The sequence below is a fragment of the Cherax quadricarinatus genome, chromosome 44 (genome assembly GCF_038502225.1).
Source record: "Cherax quadricarinatus isolate ZL_2023a chromosome 44, ASM3850222v1, whole genome shotgun sequence".
Taxonomy (NCBI): Eukaryota; Metazoa; Arthropoda; class Malacostraca; order Decapoda; family Parastacidae; genus Cherax; species Cherax quadricarinatus.
In genome coordinates, this window is record NC_091335.1 from 3750521 (window position 1) to 3773106 (window position 22586).

Consider the following 22586-nt stretch of genomic DNA (forward strand, 5'->3'; position numbering starts at 1 on the left):
TAAATAGTACAGATTGTTACTTGTTAATGGAATGTTAAAGAGGTTATTACAACTAAATGAGCCAGAAAAGTTACTGAATGTGTGGTTTGAGAAAAAAACAGAAGAAAGAAGCCCCACATAATGCTCAGATAACAAGGCACAAAGTCCTGTCATACTATGAAACTTTGAGAAAAGGAAGACAAGCCTTCACAACAATGTATGATTAGTGAAGGATTATGTGAAAACTTAAAAATGTGCAATAGTCTTTGTGAAAAGATTTTCTTGTCAGCTCTGAAGAGTACTGTAGGGTAAAACATTCCAGAGATGCATTACAGAATACATATGCACTTCATTAAAACCATCGATTACTGACAACTCTGGATTTACATTAACACAAGAAACACAACCATCTTCCTTAGCCTGGTAGGGCCACATCAGCCCTTTCCATACACTTCCTTATTAGCAAGCAGCAACAACTAGAATATAAAGTAAGATAAACTGTCATATTGTTCTTCAGGTACAGTGTTAAAAAAAGTTATTTGGTAAATTTGAAAGTGTCTGGAATGTAACAATATTTTGCTCTATATTCTTCATTTTACATAAATATATTTTTCATAACATGCTGATTTTCATGAATGTAATTGGTGTGTTATGAGAGAGTTTATTGCAGCTACTTGGAAAAATATGATTCTAGCACTGGTCTTGCAGTATAAATAGTAATGTTTTTACACTGCAATGCTTAGTAGTAATGCTAAGCATCAGAATTGGTCTGATAATTATCTGCAATGGGCAAACTTTTGTCAGTTGTTACATAATGTTAAATGCACTAAAATATTTTATTTCCCAGCCAGCTTGCATGACTATGATAGTAAGTACAGTATTTACTTTATATTTTTGGTTTTGTCTTTCTTAATATTATAACTGGATAAAGTGAATATTTAAGACTACGGTATTCAAATATAGGTTGTTTAAAGTTACTTATTGAAATATATTCTGCGGTGCGCTTATAATGAGAAAGCATCAGTTGTTTTAAGTGATTAACATGAACAGCCAATAAAAATCAGTCATTCATAAGAATAAAAATTGTGATGTACGAAATTAGTAAGCTACAACAGACTTTTTGGCTGTAGTGAAGGAAATTTACAGAAGATGCAATTTGACAAGACATACAGGTACTGTACTGTGCAGTTAGTTGTTGGGGAAAAAAACTCTCATACAGAGAATCCTGGCTTATCATTTTTGTTATAGGTGTAATGGTACGGCAGGACGAACCCAAGATGGGACAGGGTGGTTTGTGTGGAGTGACCACACCTGGTATTGAGTCATTGCCTCCCATCACATCAGCTTCTCTTTCATCTGCCTCTAATGGGATGGCTACTGAAGTGCAAGTGAGCCCCATAATTTTTTTCATTCCAAATATTGTGTGTGTGTGTGTACTAGTACTGTAGAGAAAAATAACATTGTTGTCAACCCTTTAGTGGAAGAATATAATGTTATGATTATCTGTGGATCCTAGGTAAAGTCTGTTTATAATTTACTCATTGATTTGAGGAAATATGTGGTGAGTTCCAGTATAATTACTAGTAGCTTGGTTGGTAGCATCCTCAGCTCATGTGCTAAGGGTCCAGGATTGATCCCCCGGCACTTACTGCCCCTGTTCACCCAGCAGTAATTCAGCACCTGGGTATTAGCAGACTGTTGTGGGTTGCATCCTGGGGAATAAGATTAACTTAGGCTGCTCAGAATGCTCTGCATAACCAGGGGCTTTCTGTAAAGTATGCAGATAATGTTGACTAGGTCTGTATCAGTTAAATCATGTACCTTGTAGAAATACATGTATAGATTATTATTGTTATTATTATTATTAAGTATCCTTAGTAAAGTGATCTTATGGTTTTATTAATACGTACACTTTTCTTTATAAATAAAAAAGTTACAGCAAAAAGATGAAACAACCCATGACTAAGCAAATTAATATTAGATTAATTGACAAAATGCATAACTGTGATGTGAAATATAGACTAGCTTAATCTCTAAACAAACAAATTAACAATTAACTCATGGATTCAGCTTACAGCTAAAATGTGGATAAGAAGACTTTATTTGGATTTTTTAATCCAAAGGGTTAGTAACCCAGTAAAGCCAGTCATTTTGGCTTTTTTCCATTGGGTTTTATTTTTTATATCTTTTCCCAGGATATGACCCACAACAGTCTTTAAACTCCCGGAGGACATAACGCTACAAAACACTGTCCTGTTCTAACATTATTATCCATCTTATGTGCCATCATTTGAGCTGTATTGAGCATAGTACAGAGTTCAACCTAAGGGTGGATCACCACACTCTTGAAGCTACACGGCCCCACTTGCAATTGGTGTACGAAAACCCACATTTCAAACATCTGCTGCCATATGTTTCCGTTATTAAAAGTTTCTCATGCAGCCAGTCATAATTATCTGTGCAAACTGTATGGCATGCTATGTTAAAAGTTTTCTTGACCAGAAGTGTATATAAGTACAGTGGACCCCCGGTTAACGATATTTTTTCAATCCAGAAGTATGTTCAGGTGCCAGTACTGACCGAATTTGTTCCCATAAGGAATATTGTGAAGTAGATTAGTCCATTTCAGACCCCCAAACATACACGTACAAACGCACTTACATAAATACACTTACATAATTGGTCGCATTCGGAGGTGATCGTTATGCGGGGGTCCACTGTATATATAGAATTGTAAATTGTCATTTTATGTATGTGCAGAACTACAGTGTTATTTTATGTGTTCCTGTTCAGACTTGTACGTATTTAATTCTTTTTTCTGATTTCCCTAGGCATCAATATCAAGTTTGATGGCACTGGAAGGAAGTGTGAGCCAGGAAGATCTTATTTCCAAGCTGCGTGCAGTCATCAATGAGAACCTGGAGCTCAAAGGTATAGTTCAGAACCAAACACTGAGTGGTAATCTTTTCTATAGTATTTGTTAACATGGAGGTAAACAGCTGTTAAATGAATGGTGGTGAATGCAGCGTGAGGTACAGTGTTGTTGAGAGTGGTGCTAGTGTATGCATTGACCTGATTTGTAGCACCATTAGTAACACTGGGGATTGACATTGGTGTGCTGGATACAGTTTAAAAGATGGAGCAAGGAGGGAAGAGGAGGGAGGGAAAAAAAATCAAGGATGAGGAGTAGGGGGAAGGAGAAATTTGGAATATTATTCTGTCTCATGTTTGCTAAGGTAAATTCTCTTAAATTTAACACTCGTTAAACTAAAACTCTGTATTTTAAAATACTTCATATTGGTCCTAATTCCTTTTCATCTACTTCATCCATTTGCACCTCTCACATTCTTACTTATTACTGCTCTTTCTTACTTCACAGACAGTTCTCAAAAGTCCATTTTTTCTGCAAAGGCAGTTGTTGTTATCACATAAACTTACGTGAAGGAGATAAATGGTTTTCGTATTGATATTACTATAGTATTGCACCTTATAGTAATGGCCAAGTTTATATTGATAAAACCTCCGCAACAGAAACGGTGGCACAAAACAATCTTGCTCTTCGGCAACAACTTGGACTAGTAGTCAAGTGGAGACAGCAGAATGAACTACATCAGCAAGAGCAACGCAAGTGCATCCATGAGTTTACCCAGCAGCTGTCCACTCTTCAGCAAGAAAATGCTAGTCTGAGATCTCAACTTGCTGGTTCAAAGGTGATAACATTTCTGTAAATATTTCAGTATATTTTATAGTTTTATATTAAATATTTTATCATCTGTCCTTAATTTTATACAGAAATACATAAATAGATTTTTCTGTATCCTTGTGTGATTTAAAAAATGGCTTTCAGATGTCTTAGGTAATTTCATGTAATTTTTTTTAACACGTTGGCCATCTCCCACCGAGGCAAGGTGACCCAAAAGAGAAAAAAGCACTTTCACCATTGCTCAACACTTTCACCATCATTCACACATAATCACTGCCTTTGCAGTTCAGATGTCACTCCAAACAGCCAATATCCCAAACCCCTCCTTTAAAGTGAAGGTATTGTACTTCCCACTTCTAGGGCTTGCATATATATACCTACACACATACAGTACAGTACACATGTATATGCAAAACAAGCCAGAAGGTAGGTGGAAAATTGGCTCCAGTCCTTTAGCACTGTTTGCAGTGCTTTGTCCAGAGCTTTTCAATCAAGGTAATTGCAAATTGAGAAAACTGTAAGACATAGTGGTGTCAGTTGCAAGGCCATTAGCTTACTCCTGATATTTTTTTATCCTTTTTTTTTTTTTTTTTTTTTTTTTACCATTTCCTTAATTACAAAGCTCCTGACAAAGATCTGGCAATAGTATGAAAGGCCTAGTGCTGATTTTTTTTTACTTCCTTGTGGCTTGTTTTGTATTGATTGTTTGCACTGTATATATGTGTGTGCATGTATATGTGTGTGGGGGGTGTATGCACATATTATATATGATATATGTACATGCTTTCATATGTATGTATATACTTGCATACATACATATATGAGAGTTGATAGTCAAATGTTTTTATTGACAGGGCAATGTGTGAATAAATTTGGTTGCATATTCCTTCTTTTTGGTGGGGGAGGGGCAGCACTGTTCATTTTGGGGGTCTGGCACATGATTCCTGAATTGAAAACTAACTACAGGATTTATTTCTCACTCTAAAAATCTCTCTTCTTTCTGGTCATTCTAAAACGTCAGTATTAACAAGTTTAAAACATAATTTAAAGAGATACATGTATTTCCATTGAAAGACAAAATAAGCTGAAATCTGAAATAAAATTTATTATATGAACATAATTTTGTCTTTATTGATTCTAATTTTGCAGGACCTCTGGGAATGGAAGATCCATCAATTTGGAGACTTTTTTGTGTCACCCTGCCTTGGTGGGAGACGGCCAGTGTGTTAAAAAAATAATTATGTTTTGTCAGGTTAGCTGGACTTGAGTCCTGGAGGTGAGAAGTACAATGCCTGCACTTTAAAGGAGGGGTTTGGGATATTTGCTGTTTGGAGTGACATCTGAACTGTCGTATCTGCATGCCTCTGTAAAGACAGTGATTAACCCTTAAACGGTCCAAACAGATCGACGTTCAAATTCGTAGTGCTACAAAAGTAGATCGACTTTTTTTTACATATTTTCAAATATAACAAAAAAAAAATTAGGTAAAAGTTTTTTTACATGTTTTCAAAGGAAAAACAAAAAAGAAGATCTACATTTTTTTACATACTTTCAGATGTTGAAAAAACGTATATATACATTTGGACCATTTAAGGGTTAAGTGTAAAGGATGGTGAAAGTGTTTTTCTTTTCAAGGTTATCCTGCATCAGTGGGAGATGGCCAGCATGTTGAAAAAAACAAAAGAAAAATATATATATACATTTGCTGTTTCAGTCACCAGAAGAGCCTCAACCACATTTTCAAGAACTGGACGAGACTATAAAGTTATTGAACACGCGTTTGGAAGTTGCAGAGAGGAACTTGCGGCAAGTTCAGGAGGAGAGGGAAAAACTGATATCTCAGAGATCCAGGCTAGAGGGAGACATCACACTGTTGAAGGTGAAGTATTCCAGCATACTTCAGATGTAATTGCTACCACACTTAATTTTTACATTCCAGAAAGTCACAACACTTATTAGTTAATTGCCATATTTAACATGTTTCTGTCATCAGCAGTTTTACAAACCTGTGACTGGTTTTGAAAGTTGTTCTCTGAAGCCTTGCTTGAGGTCAGACCTGATTGTTGACTGCCTGGTCTAGTCACCTGTAAATTCAGTGTTACTTGAAAACTTCTACCTTTGTTCCTGCAATATTTTAGCTTATCTAAGGAAAAAGCTTTTCTAGTATGGGATATTCATTATAATGTTCCTACTACTTTTAATTCCACAAAAGAGTTGAAGACTTAATTTATAAAAGCTGACTACAGAAGCTTTTCCTTGCACAGTTTATGTACAAATTTTCACTAGACTGTAAGTACCACTTACTTGTCCCTTAGTACAATATCTGTACTTGCTATTTCATTTTTACTTAAAAAATTGCCTGTTTAGGGCTTCATATTAATTTTAAATAACTTTTCAGTGTGACTTGACTACAAGTCGCAGTGAGCAAGAGAGACTGCAGCTGGAGAGGTTTGAGCTTTTAAATACAGCAAGTGAACTTCGTCTTCAACTACGTCAACTTCGTGAGGGCGCTGATGCCAAGGCACGCTCCTTGGAAACTACTCCTGTTGAGGGTATGGCTTATATTTTAAGGCTGGAGTTACTTTATAGCTTTTGCCCAGTTTATTGCTGACATATTCACATGTGACCAATGAGAGACTTGCAAGAAATCTGACATGGTGGCTGCAAATCAGTAGACATGAACTACTTAGTAATTTTTTTTTTTTTTTTCAACAAGTTGGCCGTCTCCCACCGAGGCAGGGTGACCCAAAAAAGAAAGAAAATCGCCAAAAAGAAAATGCTTTCATCATCATTCAACACTTTCACCACACTCGCACATTATCACTGTTTTAGCAGAGGTGCTCAGAATACAACAGTTTAGAAGCATATACGTATAAAGATACACAACATATCCCTCCAAACTGCCAATATCCCAAACCCCTCCTTTAAAGTGCAGGCATTGTACTTCCCATTTCCAGGACTCAAGTCCGACTATATGAAAATAACCGGTTTCCCTGAATCCCTTCACTAAATATTACCCTGCTCACACTCCAACAGATTATCAGGTCCCAAGTACCATTCGTCTCCATTCACTCCTATCTAACACGCTCACGCATGCTTGCTGGAAGTCTAAGCCCCTCGCCCACAAAACCTCCTTTACCCCTCTCTCCAACCCTTTCGAGGACGACCCCAATCTCGCTTTCCTTCCCCTATAGATTTATATGCTTTCCATGTCATTCTAGTTTGATCCATTTTCTCTAAATGACCAAACCACCTCAACAACCCCTCTTCTGCCCTCTGACTAATACTTTTATTAACTCCACACCTTTTGCTAATTTCCACACTCCGAATTTTCTGCATAATATTTACACCACACATTGCCCTTAGACAGGACATCTCCACTGCCTCCAACCGTCTCCTCGCTGCTGCATTTACCACCCAAGCTTCACACCCATATAAGAGTGTTGGTACTACTATACTTTCATACATTCCCTTCTTTGCCTCCATAGATAATGTTTTTTGACTCCACATATACCTCAATGCACCACTCACCTTTTTTCCCTCATCAATTCTATGATTAACCTCATCCTTCATAAATCCATCCGCCGACACGTCAACTCCCAAGTAGTGTATCTGAAAACATTCACTTCTTCCATACTCCTCCTCCCCAATTTAATATCCAATTTTTCTTTATCTAAATCATTTGATACCCTCATCACCTTACTCTTTTCTATGTTCACTTTCAACTTTCTACCTTTACACACATTCCCAAACTCATCCACTAACCGTTGCAATTTTTCTTTAGAATCTCCCATAAGCACAGTATCATCAGCAAAAAGTAACTGTGTTAATTCCCATTTTGAATTTGATTCACCATAATTTAATCCCACCCCTCTCCCGAACACTCTAGCATTTACTTCTTTTACAACCCCATCTATAAATATATTAAACAACCATGGTGACATTACACATCCCTGTCTAAGACCTACTTTTACTGGGAAGTAGTCTCCCTCTCTTCTACACACCCTAACCTGAGCCTCACTATCCTCATAAAAGCTCTTTACAGCATTTAGTAACTTATCACCTATTCCATATACTTGCAACATCTGCCACATTGCTCCTCTATCCACTCTATCATATGCCTTTTCTAAATCCATAAATGCAATAAAAACTTCCCTACCTTTATCTAAATACTGTTCACATATATGCTTCAATGTAAACACTTGATCTACACATCCCCTACCCACTCTGAAACCTCCTTGCTCATCCGCAATCCTACATTCTGTCTTACCTCTAATTCTTTCAATTATAACCCTACCGTACACTTTTCCTGGTATACTCAATAAACGTATTCCTCTATAATTTTTACAATCTCTTTTGTCCCCTTTCCCTTTATATAAAGGGACTATACATGCTCTCCGCCAATCCCTAGGTACCTTCCCCTCTTTCATACATTTATTAAACAAAAGTACCAACCACTCCAACACTATATCCCCCCTGCTTTTAACATTTCTGTCATGATCCCATCAGTTCCAGCTGCTTTACCCCCTTTCATTCTACGTAACGCCTCACGTACCTACCCCACACTTACATTCTGCTCTTCTTCACTCCTAAAAGATGGTATACCTCCCTGACCAGTGCATGAAATTACCGCCTCCCTTTCAACATTTAAAAGCTCCTCAAAATATTCTCGCCATCTACCTAATACCTCCCTCTCCCCATCTACTAACTCCCCTACTCTGTTTTTAACTGGCAAATCCATACTTTCTCTAGGCTTTCTTAGCTTGTTTAACTCACTCCAAAATTTTTTCTTATTTTCATTAAAATTTCTTGACAGTGCCTCTCCCACTCTATCATCTGCTCTCCTTTTGCACTCTCTCACCACTCTCTTCACCTTTCTTTTACTCTCCATATACTCTGCTCTTCTTATAACACTTCTGCTTTGTAAAAACCTCTCATAAGCTAACTTTTTCTCTTTTATCACACCCTTTACTTCATCATTCCACCAATCACTCCTCTTTCCTCCTGCCCCCACCCTCCTATAACCACAAACTTCTGCCCCACATTCTAATACTGCATTTTTAAAACTATTCCAACCCTCTTCAACCCCTCCACAACTCATCTTTGCACTAGCCCACCTTTCTGCCAATAGTCGCTTATATCTCACCCGAACTTCCTCCTCCCTTAGTTTATACACTTTCACCTCCCTCTTACTTGTTGTTGCCACCTTCCTCTTTTCCCATCTACCTCTTACTCTAACTGTAGCTACAACTAAATAATGATCCGATATATCAGTTGCCCCTCTATAAACATGTACATCCTGGAGCCTACCCATGAACCTTTTATCCACCAATACATAATCTAACAAACTACTTTCATTACGTGTTACATCATACCTTGTATATTTATTTATCCTCTTTTTCATAAAATATGTATTACTTATTACCAAATCTCTTTCTACACATAGCTCAATTAAAGGCTCCCCATTTACATTTGCCCCTGGCACCCCAAATTTACCTACTATTTCCTCCATAACATTTTTACCCACTTTAGCATTGAAATCCCCAACCACCATTACTCTCACACTTTATTCAAAACTCCCCACGCATTCACTCAACATTTCCCAAAATCTCTCTCTCTCCTCTACACTTCTTTCTTCTCCAGGTGCATACACACTTACTATAACCCACTTTTCACATCCAATCTTTATTTTACTCTACATAATCCTTGAATTAATACATTTATAGTCCCTCTTTTCCTGCCATAGCTTATCCTTCAACATTATTGCTACTCCTTCTTTAGCTCTAACTCTATTTGAAACCCCTGACCTAATCCCATTTATTCCTCTCCATTGAAACTCTCCTACCCCCTTCAGCTTTGTTTCACTTAAAGCCAGGACATCCAGCTTCTTCTCATTCATAACATCCACAATCATCTCTTTCTTATCATTTGCACAACATCCATGCACATTCAGACTCTCCACTTTGACAATTTTCTTCTTCTTATTCTTTTTAGTAATCTTTACAGGAAAAGGGGTTACTAGCCCATTGTTCCCGGCATTTTAGTTGACTTTTATAACACGCATGGCTTACGGAGGAAAGATTCTTATTCCACTTCCCCATGGATATAAAAGGAAAAGTAATAAGACCAAGAACTATTAAGATAAAATCAAAGAAAACTCAGATGAGTGTGTATAAATAAACATGTACATGTATGTGTAGTGTGACCTAAGTGTAAGTAGAAGTAGCAAGACATACCTGTAATCTTGCATATTTATGAGACAGACAAAAGACACCAGCAATCCTACCATCATGTAAAACAATTACAGGCTTTCATTTTGCACTCACTTGGCAGGACGGTAGTACCTCCCTGGGTGGTTGCTGTCTACCAACCTACTACCTACACTACTTAGTAATATTATAGTATATGTGAGAACCACCTAGTGACACTGGTGTTGGAGAGCCACCTTTCTTTCTTTCTTTCAACACACCGGCCATATCCCACCGAGGTGGGGTGGCCCAAAAGGAAAAACTAAAGTTTCTCCTTTTACATTTAGTAATATATACAGGAGAAGAGGTTACTAGCCCCTTGCTCCCGGCATTTTAGTCGCCTCTTACAACACGCATAGCTTACGGAGGAAGAATTCTGTTTCACTTCCCCATGGAGATAAGAGGAAATAAACAAAAATAAGAACTAGAAAGAAAATAGAAGAAAACCCAGAGGGGTGTGTATATATGTGCTTGTACATGTATGTGTAGTGTGACCTAAGTGTAAGTAGAATAGCAAGACATACCTGAGATCTTGCATGTTCATGAGACAGAAAAAAGGACACCAGCAATCCTACCATCATGTAAAACAATTACAGGCTTTCGTTTTGCACTCACTTGGCAGGACGGTAGTACCTCCCTGGGTGGTTGCTGTCTACCAACCTACTACCTACACTACTTAGTAATATTATAGTATATGTGAGAACCACCTAGTGACACTGGTGTGGGAGAGCCACCTATTACCACTAATGTATGTGAGAGCCACCTAGTGACATTGTACTATAAGTGAAAGCCACCTACAGTTCTTTCTTTCTTTCAACACACCGGCTGTATCCCACCAAGGCGGGGTGGCCCAAAAGGAAAAACGAAAGTTTCTCCTTTTACATTTAGTAATATGTACAGGAGAAGAGGTTACTAGCCCCTTGCTCCCGGCATTTTAGTCACCTCTTACAACACGCATGGCTTACGGAGGAAGAATTCTGTTCCACTTCCCCATGGAGATAAGAGGAAATAAACAAGAATAAGAACTAGAAGGAAAATAGAAGAAAACCCAGAGGGGTGTGTATATATGTGCTTGTACATGTATGTGTAGTGTGACCTAAGTGTAAGTAGAAGTAGCAAGACGTACCTGAAATCTTGCATGTTCATGAGACAGAAAAAAGGACACCAGCAATCCTACCATCATGTAAAACAATTACAGGCTTTCGTTTTACACTCACTTGGCAGGACGGTAGTACCTCCCTGGGTGGTTGCTGTCTACCAACCTACTACCTACACTACTTAGTAATATTATAGTATATGTGAGAACCACCTAGTGACACTGGTGTGGGAGAGCCACCTATTACCACTAATGTATGTGAGAGCCACCTAGTGACATTGTACTATAAGTGAAAGCCACCTACAGTTCTCATCATTAAATTACATTGGGTGGAAGGTACCCATTGTAATTCAGTGTCCAAATGCCCTCCCCTGGTAGGTTTATTGATGAGACCACAAAGTTACACTGACCTTGCAACTCGAAGTGGGACATCTCAGGATTTCCTTGGGCTACTGGCTTCATCTTAAGTTCCTTCTAGGCTTGTTTGGTGGATGCTTTTATGTCTGTGGTACCCCTGTGCTATGTGGTCTTTAGAAGATCTAACTGTATGTTGTATAAAACATTCATGGCACTGACAAAAATATATTTCTCTTTCCCCTAGAATTTATTCTTGAATTCGCTAAATTGTACAGTGCTTTACTTTTTAAACTGTTAACTGTGGCATACTCTGCTAAAATTTAAACTTTCTGGGGGATTTTATTTCCCCTTTTCCCTTATTTGGTTTGCAGCTTCAGCAGTTTTTGTAATTTTTGTTTTGTGTATAAAGTAAAATTTAGTATTAGTATGTCTGCCGATGCCTTTCACATTAGTAAAATTAATTTGTAATTTTTAAATATGATCAGTGTTTACTGAAGTTTTGAAGATTTTGCATTGTCAAGCAGCTGAATATTATAATTACAGAGGGAATAGGTGGGCTACTTACTGAAGCAGATGTAAAAAAATTACGCAGCCAGCTTAAAAAGGAACAAGATACTTCAGCCACTCTGTTACAGGAACTCCATGATACACGGACCCAGGTATAGTAAAGCAGTGACTCTTTACACCCATCTATAATACAGTAGTACCTTTGTTACATGTACCAGGTATAGTAAATCAATGACTCTTATACCTGTCTATAATACAGTAGTACCTCTGTGTTACATGTACCAGATATAGTAAAGTAGTAACTCCATTATGATACATAATAAGTAATTAAGAAAAATTTCATGGTTTTGGTTTTTTGTTAATGGTATAACTTGTGCTATGATATCGTAAGAAAAATTAAGAGAAAACACAGATTTTCAGTGAGCTTCTAACTGATAACAGTTTAAGCATTCATTGAAGAACCTGGCAAATGCCAATTGTTAAATAAATACCAATACATATATTTAGACTATACTGCACCATGTATAATCATGATGTATTTACTTTTCATTTTTTGTTCAGGTTGAAGGCTTAGAATCGGAGGTTCAGCGAGCTCAAGAGGAAGCAGCACTTCATCGTGATCGTTGCCGCAGCTTACAATCCAGTGTAATTCATGGCAAAGGTGCAGCTTTCAGCACTACACCTGATGCCCTTATTAAGGTTAAATAAATTGAGGATTTACAGAGACAAGAGTGTGTGAGTTCTGGGAGGCAATGCAACAAGGACATTAAGCTTAGGCCCATGTTAGTGTATCATTCTGACACCAGTGTCTATGAAGATCTTCTGTAAACACAATCTTCTTGCAATGTGGTGTTATATGATTAACTACAGTATCAATATATTTCAGGGGTGATTTTTCTAATTTTTTTCACAGCTGTTGAAAAATACTTTCAACAGCATTGGTCACCACTACTTGTTATTTATTGTCACATTTCATCCTGTTACAGTGAATAACTATTCCAATCATGACAAGATTTGTTTGGCATTGTTGGAGTCTCATATGGAGGTCCTTTCTGTGGAGTTACTTTAGTTTGAAGAACGGTGAAATGATAGCGCTGAAATACCTACCACTGTGGTACAAGTCAAGTGACATAAAGACAATGAAACAGAAAATGAAGATGGGTACTGATTATTTTGGTTTTGCACTGAGGCCCTCTTCACTCTGTTGATGAGGACCTCAATATGAGACTGAAATATGCAACACTCATCTTTTCTTATGATGTGTTGTCTCCATGGTGGTTGGTCTGTGCACCTGACCAGCAGTTAGTACACTAATGGGCTTTAACCTACTAGTGTTAACTCCAAGGAAAATTTCAGGTTTTCAAGGATATTGCAACAGAGTTAGAGATCAGCAAAATTGAGTCTTGCCAGTATCACAACTTTAGCATCACTAGAGAGGTCTACAACACATTTCAATAATACAAGGTGATGTATGAGGAAAAATGGTTAATCAGAAGAATGAGAGAGAGAGGTAAAAGGAGGAAGACATTTCTGTTTAATTCTTAATTTCTAAAGTTTTCTCTTGTGAAATATGCTGGGATGGACAAGGGTTATTGGGGCTAGGATACCTTGCTCTATTGCACAGCAATTAAATTTTTTTAGGCATTGTAAAGAAGAAGAGGAGTATTATTCAGTAAGTCCTCTGGACATAACAAATGTCATTTCACACATCATACAAACATCATGAATGCTAAATAATACATAATTATTCTTACTTGTATTTGGTTTGGAGATTTTTTGCTACATTAAATATTCTAATATGAAATGCAAATCTCAGGATCCAGCGGATGCCTTGGAGAAGAAGCGTCTTCGAGACGAGGCAGCCATGCTTCGCGAAGAAGTAAGACATGTTGATGAATAAGACAGACATTGGTAGTGCATACCATCAGTAATATGATAAGACATTGTACATTGTTTAATGTATAAATTTGTAATGTAAGACATTGTACATTTTTAAATTGATAATATATGACATTGTACATGGTTTAATGTATAAATGAATTTATAATTAACGTATACAATTTATTACTTTGGTAATATGACAGTAAGTGTTCTTACTTCTTTGTTATTAATGCTGTTGAGCTCAAGAGTTTAATCAGACCTAGATTTGTTGTGTTGAAGGATGGCAGTGGCCCTAGGACTCTTTTTGTTGGGATGAAGGGATAGAATTTTCCTAGGGCTATTGTTGGGTTGCTAGGTTGTGATGACCCTAGGGCCATATAAGTTCAACTGCTTAAACTCAGTTTCACTAAAAGCTTAATTTTATTAAAATATGTCAGGTTATTTTTAAAAAAATTCTTATGTGTTCTTGGTGAGATTAGCTGTGTCCCATCCGCTTGTCTTATAAGATTGTTTCATTAATAAACAGGCACTTTCATCTTTTTATTTTTTTGAGGGGCTGAATAACCAAGTGATATATTACATGAAGTTGCTACAAACTACTGTGTTGCTGACTTTTATTTAGGTAGATACCTTGGAAGCTGCACTGGCTGCAGAAAGGCAGAAAACTAATGATGAGAGGACAGCTCTCACCAGGGCTCGCACAGAAATCAACCGTTTAAAGAAGGACCTACAGGAACTGAAAGATCGAGCTGAGAGAGACACACACAATGACCAATATTATCAAGTCAAGGTTGGTGGCTCACATCTGTTTGTCCATTCCACAGATAACCCACACATAGGAGAATGAGACATATGATGATGTTTTGGTCTTACTTAAACCATTAACTAATCACATGAAACGTCACCATAAGTTTCATTCTCCTATACGCAGGTTATTTGTGAACAGTTCCAGGAAAATCCAGGAAGGAAGCATTAGATTTGTTCTCCTTTTGGTAATTTACTTTTCTTCTCAGATTACCAAATCTGTTACAAGGTTCTTTACAGGGTAGTGGTAAAGTCACAAGGTGTTCACATGGTAGCCATATTAGTCACAACAAATGCAAGTTTGTGCAGAATGTATAAAGCCAAGCAATATCACTGAGACCACTGAATCTAGCACCAGTAAGCCAGTAGCTGCTGCTGCAGTAGCCCCAGCCTTAGGGCTTTGCACTGACTCTAACATTGGGCCAGCTTGTTATCTTATCACAAAGACAAGTGTCATGTGGTTAATATATACTGCATATACTTTAGGTTGATGATGATGTTGAATGATGATGAAAGTATTTTCTTTTTGGGGATTTTCTTTCTTTTTGGGTCACCCTGCCTCGGTGGGAGACAGCCGACTTGTTAAAAAAAAAAAAACATTAGGTTTATATTAATATTGTATACTAGAAATATAAAGATACTGTTTACATTATACATGTATTAATATGTACAACAGATGTATGTTGCTATCTAATATCCTCTTTTTTTATTCCTCTTAGATAAAGTCTATTAGTGAAAAACATGATGAAGCCACAGCCAAGCTTATGTCATATGAAGAATTGTTAGCTGCCAAGAATGACGAGCTGTCCAAAATTAAGAAAGAGCTTGGCCAAACAAAAGCTGCTCTGGCTGAACGCACAAGTGAAAGTGAGACTATTGCAATACTCAGAGCTCAGGTAAAGTTAGATATGTTAGAGCACAATGTGTAGTGCAAATAATATACAGAGAATCTGGAGTTTGGGGATTAAGAAGAGGTGTAGGTTTTCCACAAGTATTGTTCAGTAAAGATATGAAATACAATATAGAAAGATAACAAAGATGAATGACAGATGGGTTTATGAAGGATGAGGTTAACCATAGAAATGATGAAGGAAAAGAGGTGAATGGTGCATTGAGGTATCTGTGGAGACAAAAACGTTATCCATGGAGGCAAAGAAGGGAATGTACGAGAGTATAGTGGTACCAACACTCTTATATGGGTGTGAAGCATGGGTTGTAAATGCTTCAGCGAGGAGGCGACTGGAGGCAGTGGAGATGTCCTGTCTAAGGGCAATGTGTGGTGTAAATATAATGCAGAGAATTCATAATGTGGAAATTAGGAGGAGGTGTGGAGTTACTAAAAGTATTAGTCAGAGGGCTGAAGAGGGGCTGTTGAGGTAGTTTGGTCATTTAGAGAGAATGGAACAAAGTAGAATGACTTGGAGAGCATATAAATCTGTAGGGAAAGGAATGCGGGGTTGAGGTCATCCCCAAAAAGGTTGGAGGGGGGGGGTAATCGAGGTTTTGTGGGCAAGGGGCTTGGACTTCCAGCAAGAGTGCATGAGAGTGTTAGATAGGAGTGAAAGGAGATGAATCGTTTTTGGGACCTGACAAGCTGTTGGAGTGTGAGCAGGGTAATATTTTGTGAAGGGATTTAGGGAAACCAGTTAGCTGGACTTGAGTCCTGGAAATGGAAAGTGCAATGCCTGCACTTTAAAGGAAGGTTTTGGGATATTGACAGTTTGGAGGGACATCTAAACTGTCATATCTGAGCACCTCTGCAAAGACAGTGATTATGTATGAGTGATGATGAAATTTTTTTTTCTTTTTGGGTTTTTCTTTTTTTTTGGGTCACTCTACCTCAGTGGGAAACAGCCAGTTTGTTAAAAAAAAAATCACATAACAGAATTTCACTAAGTGATATTGTTCATAGCAGGGGACTGCATTTACTTTTGCTTGATATTTTTTCATAGGTGGAAGTGTATCAAGGGGACTTCAGAGCAGAACGTGAAGCCCGGGAGGCTCTGGCTGCTGACAGAGAGAAATTGAGAGATGAGTTACGTCACCTCCAGACTCGGAACATACAGCTCATTGATGAATTGGAGGCTTACCAGCGTAGACATCTTCATCAAGGGTTTGTTTTATTTTGTAGACATTCTCTTTCTTTAAAGAGGTGCTTCCATGCTAATGAAGGACTCTAAATCCAAGGAATTAGTTACCTTGCCCTTCCTCAGATGAAACCAGATTGCCACACATTCTTTAAATGTTGTATGAGCATCTTGTAATAATAATAATAATAATAATGTAGACACTTTCTTTAATACACTTCAGATTTTCTTTTAAAAACTTATTAAAAACTAATATATACTTTAAAGTTCTTAAATCTAAATACATACATACAAAAGAGCAGACATGCTGTTAAGTGATGCCTTCCTCACCATTCCATAAACACCAGGTGAACTGTCATGGCAGCATAATATATCAGTATGAGCTTAACTACATCACACAATGATCCTTTTCACATCCACATTTAAGGTGATGGTTGTTCACTGCTTAATTTTTGGTTAAAATACACTCAAAAGAAAATTGTTTTGAATGTTAAAAGGTGCTTTCCTACATCAGAGATTCTGGGAGGCCTAGATGGAATTACTGTACGTATATAACTTTTGTGTAGGTAGTAGGTTGGTAGACAGCAACCACCCAGGGAGGTACTACCGTCCTGCCAAGTGAATGTAAAACAAAAGCCTGTAATTGTTTTACATGATGGTAGGATTGCTGGTGTTTTTTCTGTCCCATAAATATGCAAGACCTAAGTAGTAGGTTGGTAGAAAGCAACCACCCAGGGAGGTACTACCGTCCTGCCAAGTGAATGTAAAACGAAAGCCTGTAATTGTTTTACATGATGGTAGGATTGCTGGTGTCCATTTTTCTGTCTCATAAATATGCAAGGTTTCAGGTACGTCTTGCTACTTCTACTTACACTTTGGTCACACTACACATACATGTACAAGCATATATATATACACACATCCCTCTGGGTTTTCTTCTATTTTCTTTCTAGTTCTTATTCTTGTTTATTTCCTCTTATCTCCATGGGGAAGTGGAATAGAATTCTTCCTCCGTAAGCCATGCGTGTTGTAAGAGGCAACTAAAATGCCGGGAGCAAGGGGCTAGTAACCTCTTCTCCTGTATATATTACTAAATGTAAAAGGAGAAACTTTCGTTTTTCCTTTTAGGCCACCCCGCCTCGGTGGGATACGGCCGGTGTGTTGAAAGAAAGAAGAAAGAAATATGCAAGATTACAGGTACGTCTTGGTACTTCTACTTACACTTAGGTCACACTACACATACGTGTACAAGCATATATATACACACCCCTCTGGGTTTTCTTCTATTTTCTTTCTAATTCTTGTTCTTGTTTATTTCCTCTTATCTCCATGGGAAAGTGGAACAGAATTCTTCCTCTGTAAGCCATGCGTGTCGTAAGAAGCGACTAAAATGCCGGGAGCAAGGGGCTGGTAACCCCTTCTCCTGTATATATTACTAAATTTAAAAGGAGAAACTTTAGTTTTTTCTTTTGGGCTACCCCACCTCGGTGGGATATGGCTGGTATGTTGAAGGAATAAGAAGATATAACTTTTGTCCCAGCTTCTTACGTCAAGCTTTGATATGGTCATATTACTTATTTGTACCTAAAACAGCTTTGTTTGCTCATTGATGATGTTACTCTGTTGTAGTATTCAGTTGCCAGATAGGGGGTGCACACCAGACTAGTACCAGGTGTCAGCTAGAATTAACATATCTGTTGGAGGAGACTGAGGATGTACCATGATTTTTGATGCAGAAGAAGACTGAGGATGTACCATGATTTTTGATGCAGGAGAAGAATGAGGATGTACCTTGATTATTGATGCAGAAGGAAAAAAATGATGATGTACCATGGTTTTTGATGCAGGAGGACAAGACTGAGGATGTACCATCGTTTTGGATGTAGAAAAACATTAATCAGCACTTGCACCCAGAACTGAGAGAGGAAAGACATGTTGCTGTAGCGCTATGGGTGATCAGGTATGAAAGGGGACATGGTTTCAATTGTCTGTTTTGAAGGACCTAGTCATGACATTCCTGACTGAGTACTCCATGAAACACATCTCATAAGCTGGGACCCACAGCACTGAACTCCTCAAATTCATCTGTTCAATGAGGAGCATGAAGTGTGCATACTCAAGTGGCTGTTACTATAGCCAGGAGGCATACTGCCAGCAAATCACCTGAAAGGAACCAATTTATGGCAGAAGCCTTATCCAGAGCACACTGAACCCAGATTATCTTGACAGTGTTATAGAAGCAGAACAACTGGAGGAGGAATTAATTGGATGAACATGTGAGGATTAAAGGTGTTTGTCTAATGCTAGTTGAGATATAATCATTGATGTAGTAGGACATTTACATGGAGTTTAGATGTTTCTTAAAATCTCTTTTAAATGTTGTGATGAAGAGTAACTGTGCAGTACTGTATACTGAACATTGTGCATTTGGTTTTACCAGTGTGTTTGTTGTTGTTTGCTTAAACTAAATTTTTTTATATTATCTTGATGGGAAATTGTAATTTCTCTGCTAGTCAGTGCTGGATTATCCCCATGGGTCTAGCACTTTTCATGAATATAATTCTTTACTGCTATAATAATATTTGTAACTGTAATTTTACCAGTTGATATACTAGGCTAGGAGAAAATTACTACACAGAAAACCTCTTTATTTTTTTAAGCAACTTTCCATTTCCATCCCTCTCATATTTGTAGATGACAGGACCTACCATCATATACAATATATATTCAGAAGTTGATCACATTGACGTGTATTCTTAATATTTCAGTCAAGGCCGAGGTTCCAGAGCTGGTTCTGAGGAGCCAACTGTAGCTGCCTCTGGTGGAGGTCTGCAAGAAGCATTGTGGGAGAAACTCAGCACCTCGTCTGACAAGAAGGTTAAAACTTGGATTGTTTGTGTACTCACCTAGGTTTAATTATCTATTTGTAGCTACGGGAGAGCTAAAATTATGTCCCTTTTGTGGTATTTAATTTTATTATAAAAATTGTAAAGGTTTCACTTGCTGTTACACTTATTACTGCCTTTTGTAACCCATTTCAGTGTTCTGCCACTTTGTGAAGAATTTTCTAATATTCCTATGGTACTACATTCTTTTTAGTCTTTGGAGTTTGTTTGTGTTCTATTTTTTATGATTTAGTAGTGGTCTTGAGTTCAAAACATTATAAGTTTTATCTGTTTAATGAACATACTAATTTTTTTTTTTTTTCAACAAGTCGGCCGTCTCCCACCGAGGCAGGGTGACCCAAAAAAGAAAGAAAATCCCCAAAAAGAAAATACTTTCATCATCATTCAACACTTTCACCACACTCACACATTATCACTGTTTTTGCAGAGGTACTCAGAATACAACAGTTTAGAAGCATACACATATAAAGATACACAGCATATCCCTCCAAACTGCCAATATCCCAAACCCCTCCTTTAAAGTGCAGGCATTGTACTTCCCATTTCCAGGACTCAAGTCTGACTATATGAAAATAACCGGTTTCCCTGAATTTTTTTTTATTTATTATCACACTGGCCGATTCCCACCAAGGCAGGGTGGCCCGAAAAAGACAAAACTTTCACCATCATTCACTCCATCACTGTCTTGCCAGAAGGGTGCTTTACACTACAGTTTTTAAACTGCAACATTAACACCCCTCCTTCAGAGTGCAGGCACTGTACTTCCCATCTCCAGGACTCAAGTCCGGCCTGCCGGTTTCCCTGAATCCCTTCATAAATGTTACTTTGCTCACACTCCAACAGCACGTCAAGTATTAAAAACCATTTGTCTCCATTCACTCCTATCAAACACGCTCACGCATGCCTGCTGGAAGTCCAAGCCCCTCGCACACAAAACCTCCTTTACCCCCTCCCTCCAACCCTTCCTAGGCCGACCCCTACCCCGCCTTCCTTCCACTACAGACTGATACACTCTTGAAGTCATTCTGTTTCGCTCCATTCTCTCTACATGTCCGAACCACCTCAACAACCCTTCCTCAGCCCTCTGGACAACAGTTTTGGTAATCCCGCACCTCCTCCTAACTTCCAAACTACAAATTCTCTGCATTATATTCACACCACACATTGCCCTCAGACATGACATCTCCACTGCCTCCAGCCTTCTCCTCACTGCAACATTCATCACCCACGCTTCACACCCATATAAGAGTGTTGGTAAAACTATACTCTCATACATTCCCCTCTTTGCCTCCAAGGACAAAGTTCTTTGTCTCCACAGACTCCTAAGTGCACCACTCACTCTTTTTCCCTCATCAATTCTATGATTCACCTCATCTTTCATAGACCCATCCGCTGACACGTCCACTCCCAAATATCTGAATACGTTCACCTCCTCCATACTCTCTCCCTCCAATCTGATATTCAATCTTTCATCACCTAATCTTTTTGTTATCCTCATAACCTTACTCTTTCCTGTATTCACCTTTAATTTTCTTCTTTTGCACACCCTACCAAATTCATCCACCAATCTCTGCAGCTTCTCTTCAGAATCTCCCAAGAGCACAGTGTCATCAGCAAAGAGCAGCTGTGACAACTCCCACTTTGTGTGTGATTCTTTATCTTTTAACTCCACGCCTCTTGCCAAGACCCTCGCATTTACTTCTCTTACAACCCCATCTATAAATATATTAAACAACCACGGTGACATCACACATCCTTGTCTAAGGCCTACTTTTACTGGGAAAAAATTTCCCTCTTTCCTACATACTCTAACTTGAGCCTCACTATCCTCGTAAAAACTCTTCACTGCTTTCAGTAACCTACCTCCTACACCATACACTTGCAACATCTGCCACATTGCCCCCCTATCCACCCTGTCATACGCCTTTTCCAAATCCATAAATGCCACAAAGACCTCTTTAGCCTTATCTAAATACTGTTCACTTATATGTTTCACTGTAAACACCTGGTCCACACACCCCCTACCTTTCCTAAAGCCTCCTTGTTCATCTGCTATCCTATTCTCCGTCTTACTCTTAATTCTTTCAATTATAACTCTACCATACACTTTACCAGGTACACTCAACAGACTTCTTTCTTTCTTTCAACACACCGGCCGTATCCCACCGAGGTGGGGTGGCCCAAAAGGAAAAACGAAAGTTTCTCCTTTTACATTTAGTAATATATACAGGAGAAGGGGTTACTAGCCCCTTGCTCCCGGCATTTTAGTCGCCTCTTACAACACGCATAGCTTACTGAGGAAGAATTCTGTTCCACTTCCCCATGGAGATAAGAGAAAATAAACAAGAACAAGAACTAGAAAGAAAATAGAAGAAAACCCAGAGGGGTATGTATGTATATATATGCTTGTACATGTATGTGTAGTGTGACCTAAGTGTAAGTAGAAGTAGCAAGACGTACCTGAAACCTTGCATGTTCATGAGACAGAAAACTGGACACCAGCAATCCTACCATCATGTAAAACAATTACAGGCTTTCGTTTTACACTCGCTTGGCAGGACGGTAGTACCTCCCTGGGTGGTTGCTGTCTACCAACCTACTACCTATGACTCAACAGACTTATCCCCCTATAATTTTTGCACTCTCTTTTATCCCCTTTGCCTTTATACAAAGGAACTATGCATGCTCTCTGCCAATCCCTAGGTACCTTACCCTCTTCCATACATTTATTAAATAATTGCACCAACCACTCCAAAACTATATCCCCACCTGCTCTTAACATTTCTATCTTTATCCCATCAATCCCGGCTGCCTTACCCCCTTTCATTTTACCTACTGCCTCACGAACTTCCCCCACACTCACAACTGGCTCTTCCTCACTCCTACAAGATGTTATTCCTCCTTGCCCTATACACGAAATCACAGCTTCCCTATCTTCATCAACATTTAACAATTCCTCAAAATATTCCCTCCATCTTCCCAATACCTCTAACTCTCCATTTAATAACTCTCCTCTCC

General features: G+C 38.3%; 2 protein-coding genes across 3 annotated transcripts in view; both read left to right on the forward strand.

Moving 5' to 3' along the window:
* Nucleotides 1-22586, forward strand: part of LOC128697522 (alpha-ketoglutarate-dependent dioxygenase alkB homolog 4) — a 159759-nt gene that overhangs the window by 110405 nt on the left and 26768 nt on the right. The window lies entirely within an intron of this gene.
* The window catches only part of key (NF-kappa-B essential modulator kenny), a 31292-nt gene that overhangs the window by 2623 nt on the left and 6083 nt on the right, over nucleotides 1-22586 (forward strand). The window contains exons 2-14 of one of the 2 annotated variants that reach the window (XM_070093975.1): nucleotides 827-847; nucleotides 1228-1367; nucleotides 2811-2910; nucleotides 3511-3689; nucleotides 5397-5561; nucleotides 6081-6234; nucleotides 11927-12042; nucleotides 12452-12589; nucleotides 13707-13769; nucleotides 14394-14561; nucleotides 15295-15471; nucleotides 16528-16688; nucleotides 19431-19539. In XM_070093975.1, the coding sequence (XP_069950076.1) occupies nucleotides 1233-1367; nucleotides 2811-2910; nucleotides 3511-3689; nucleotides 5397-5561; nucleotides 6081-6234; nucleotides 11927-12042; nucleotides 12452-12589; nucleotides 13707-13769; nucleotides 14394-14561; nucleotides 15295-15471; nucleotides 16528-16688; nucleotides 19431-19539 (1665 nt within the window). In that variant the 5' untranslated portion in view covers nucleotides 827-847; nucleotides 1228-1232. The remainder of the gene's footprint in view (nucleotides 1-826; nucleotides 848-1227; nucleotides 1368-2810; nucleotides 2911-3510; nucleotides 3690-5396; nucleotides 5562-6080; nucleotides 6235-11926; nucleotides 12043-12451; nucleotides 12590-13706; nucleotides 13770-14393; nucleotides 14562-15294; nucleotides 15472-16527; nucleotides 16689-19430; nucleotides 19540-22586) is intronic. The other variant, XM_070093974.1, reaches the window with a different exon arrangement.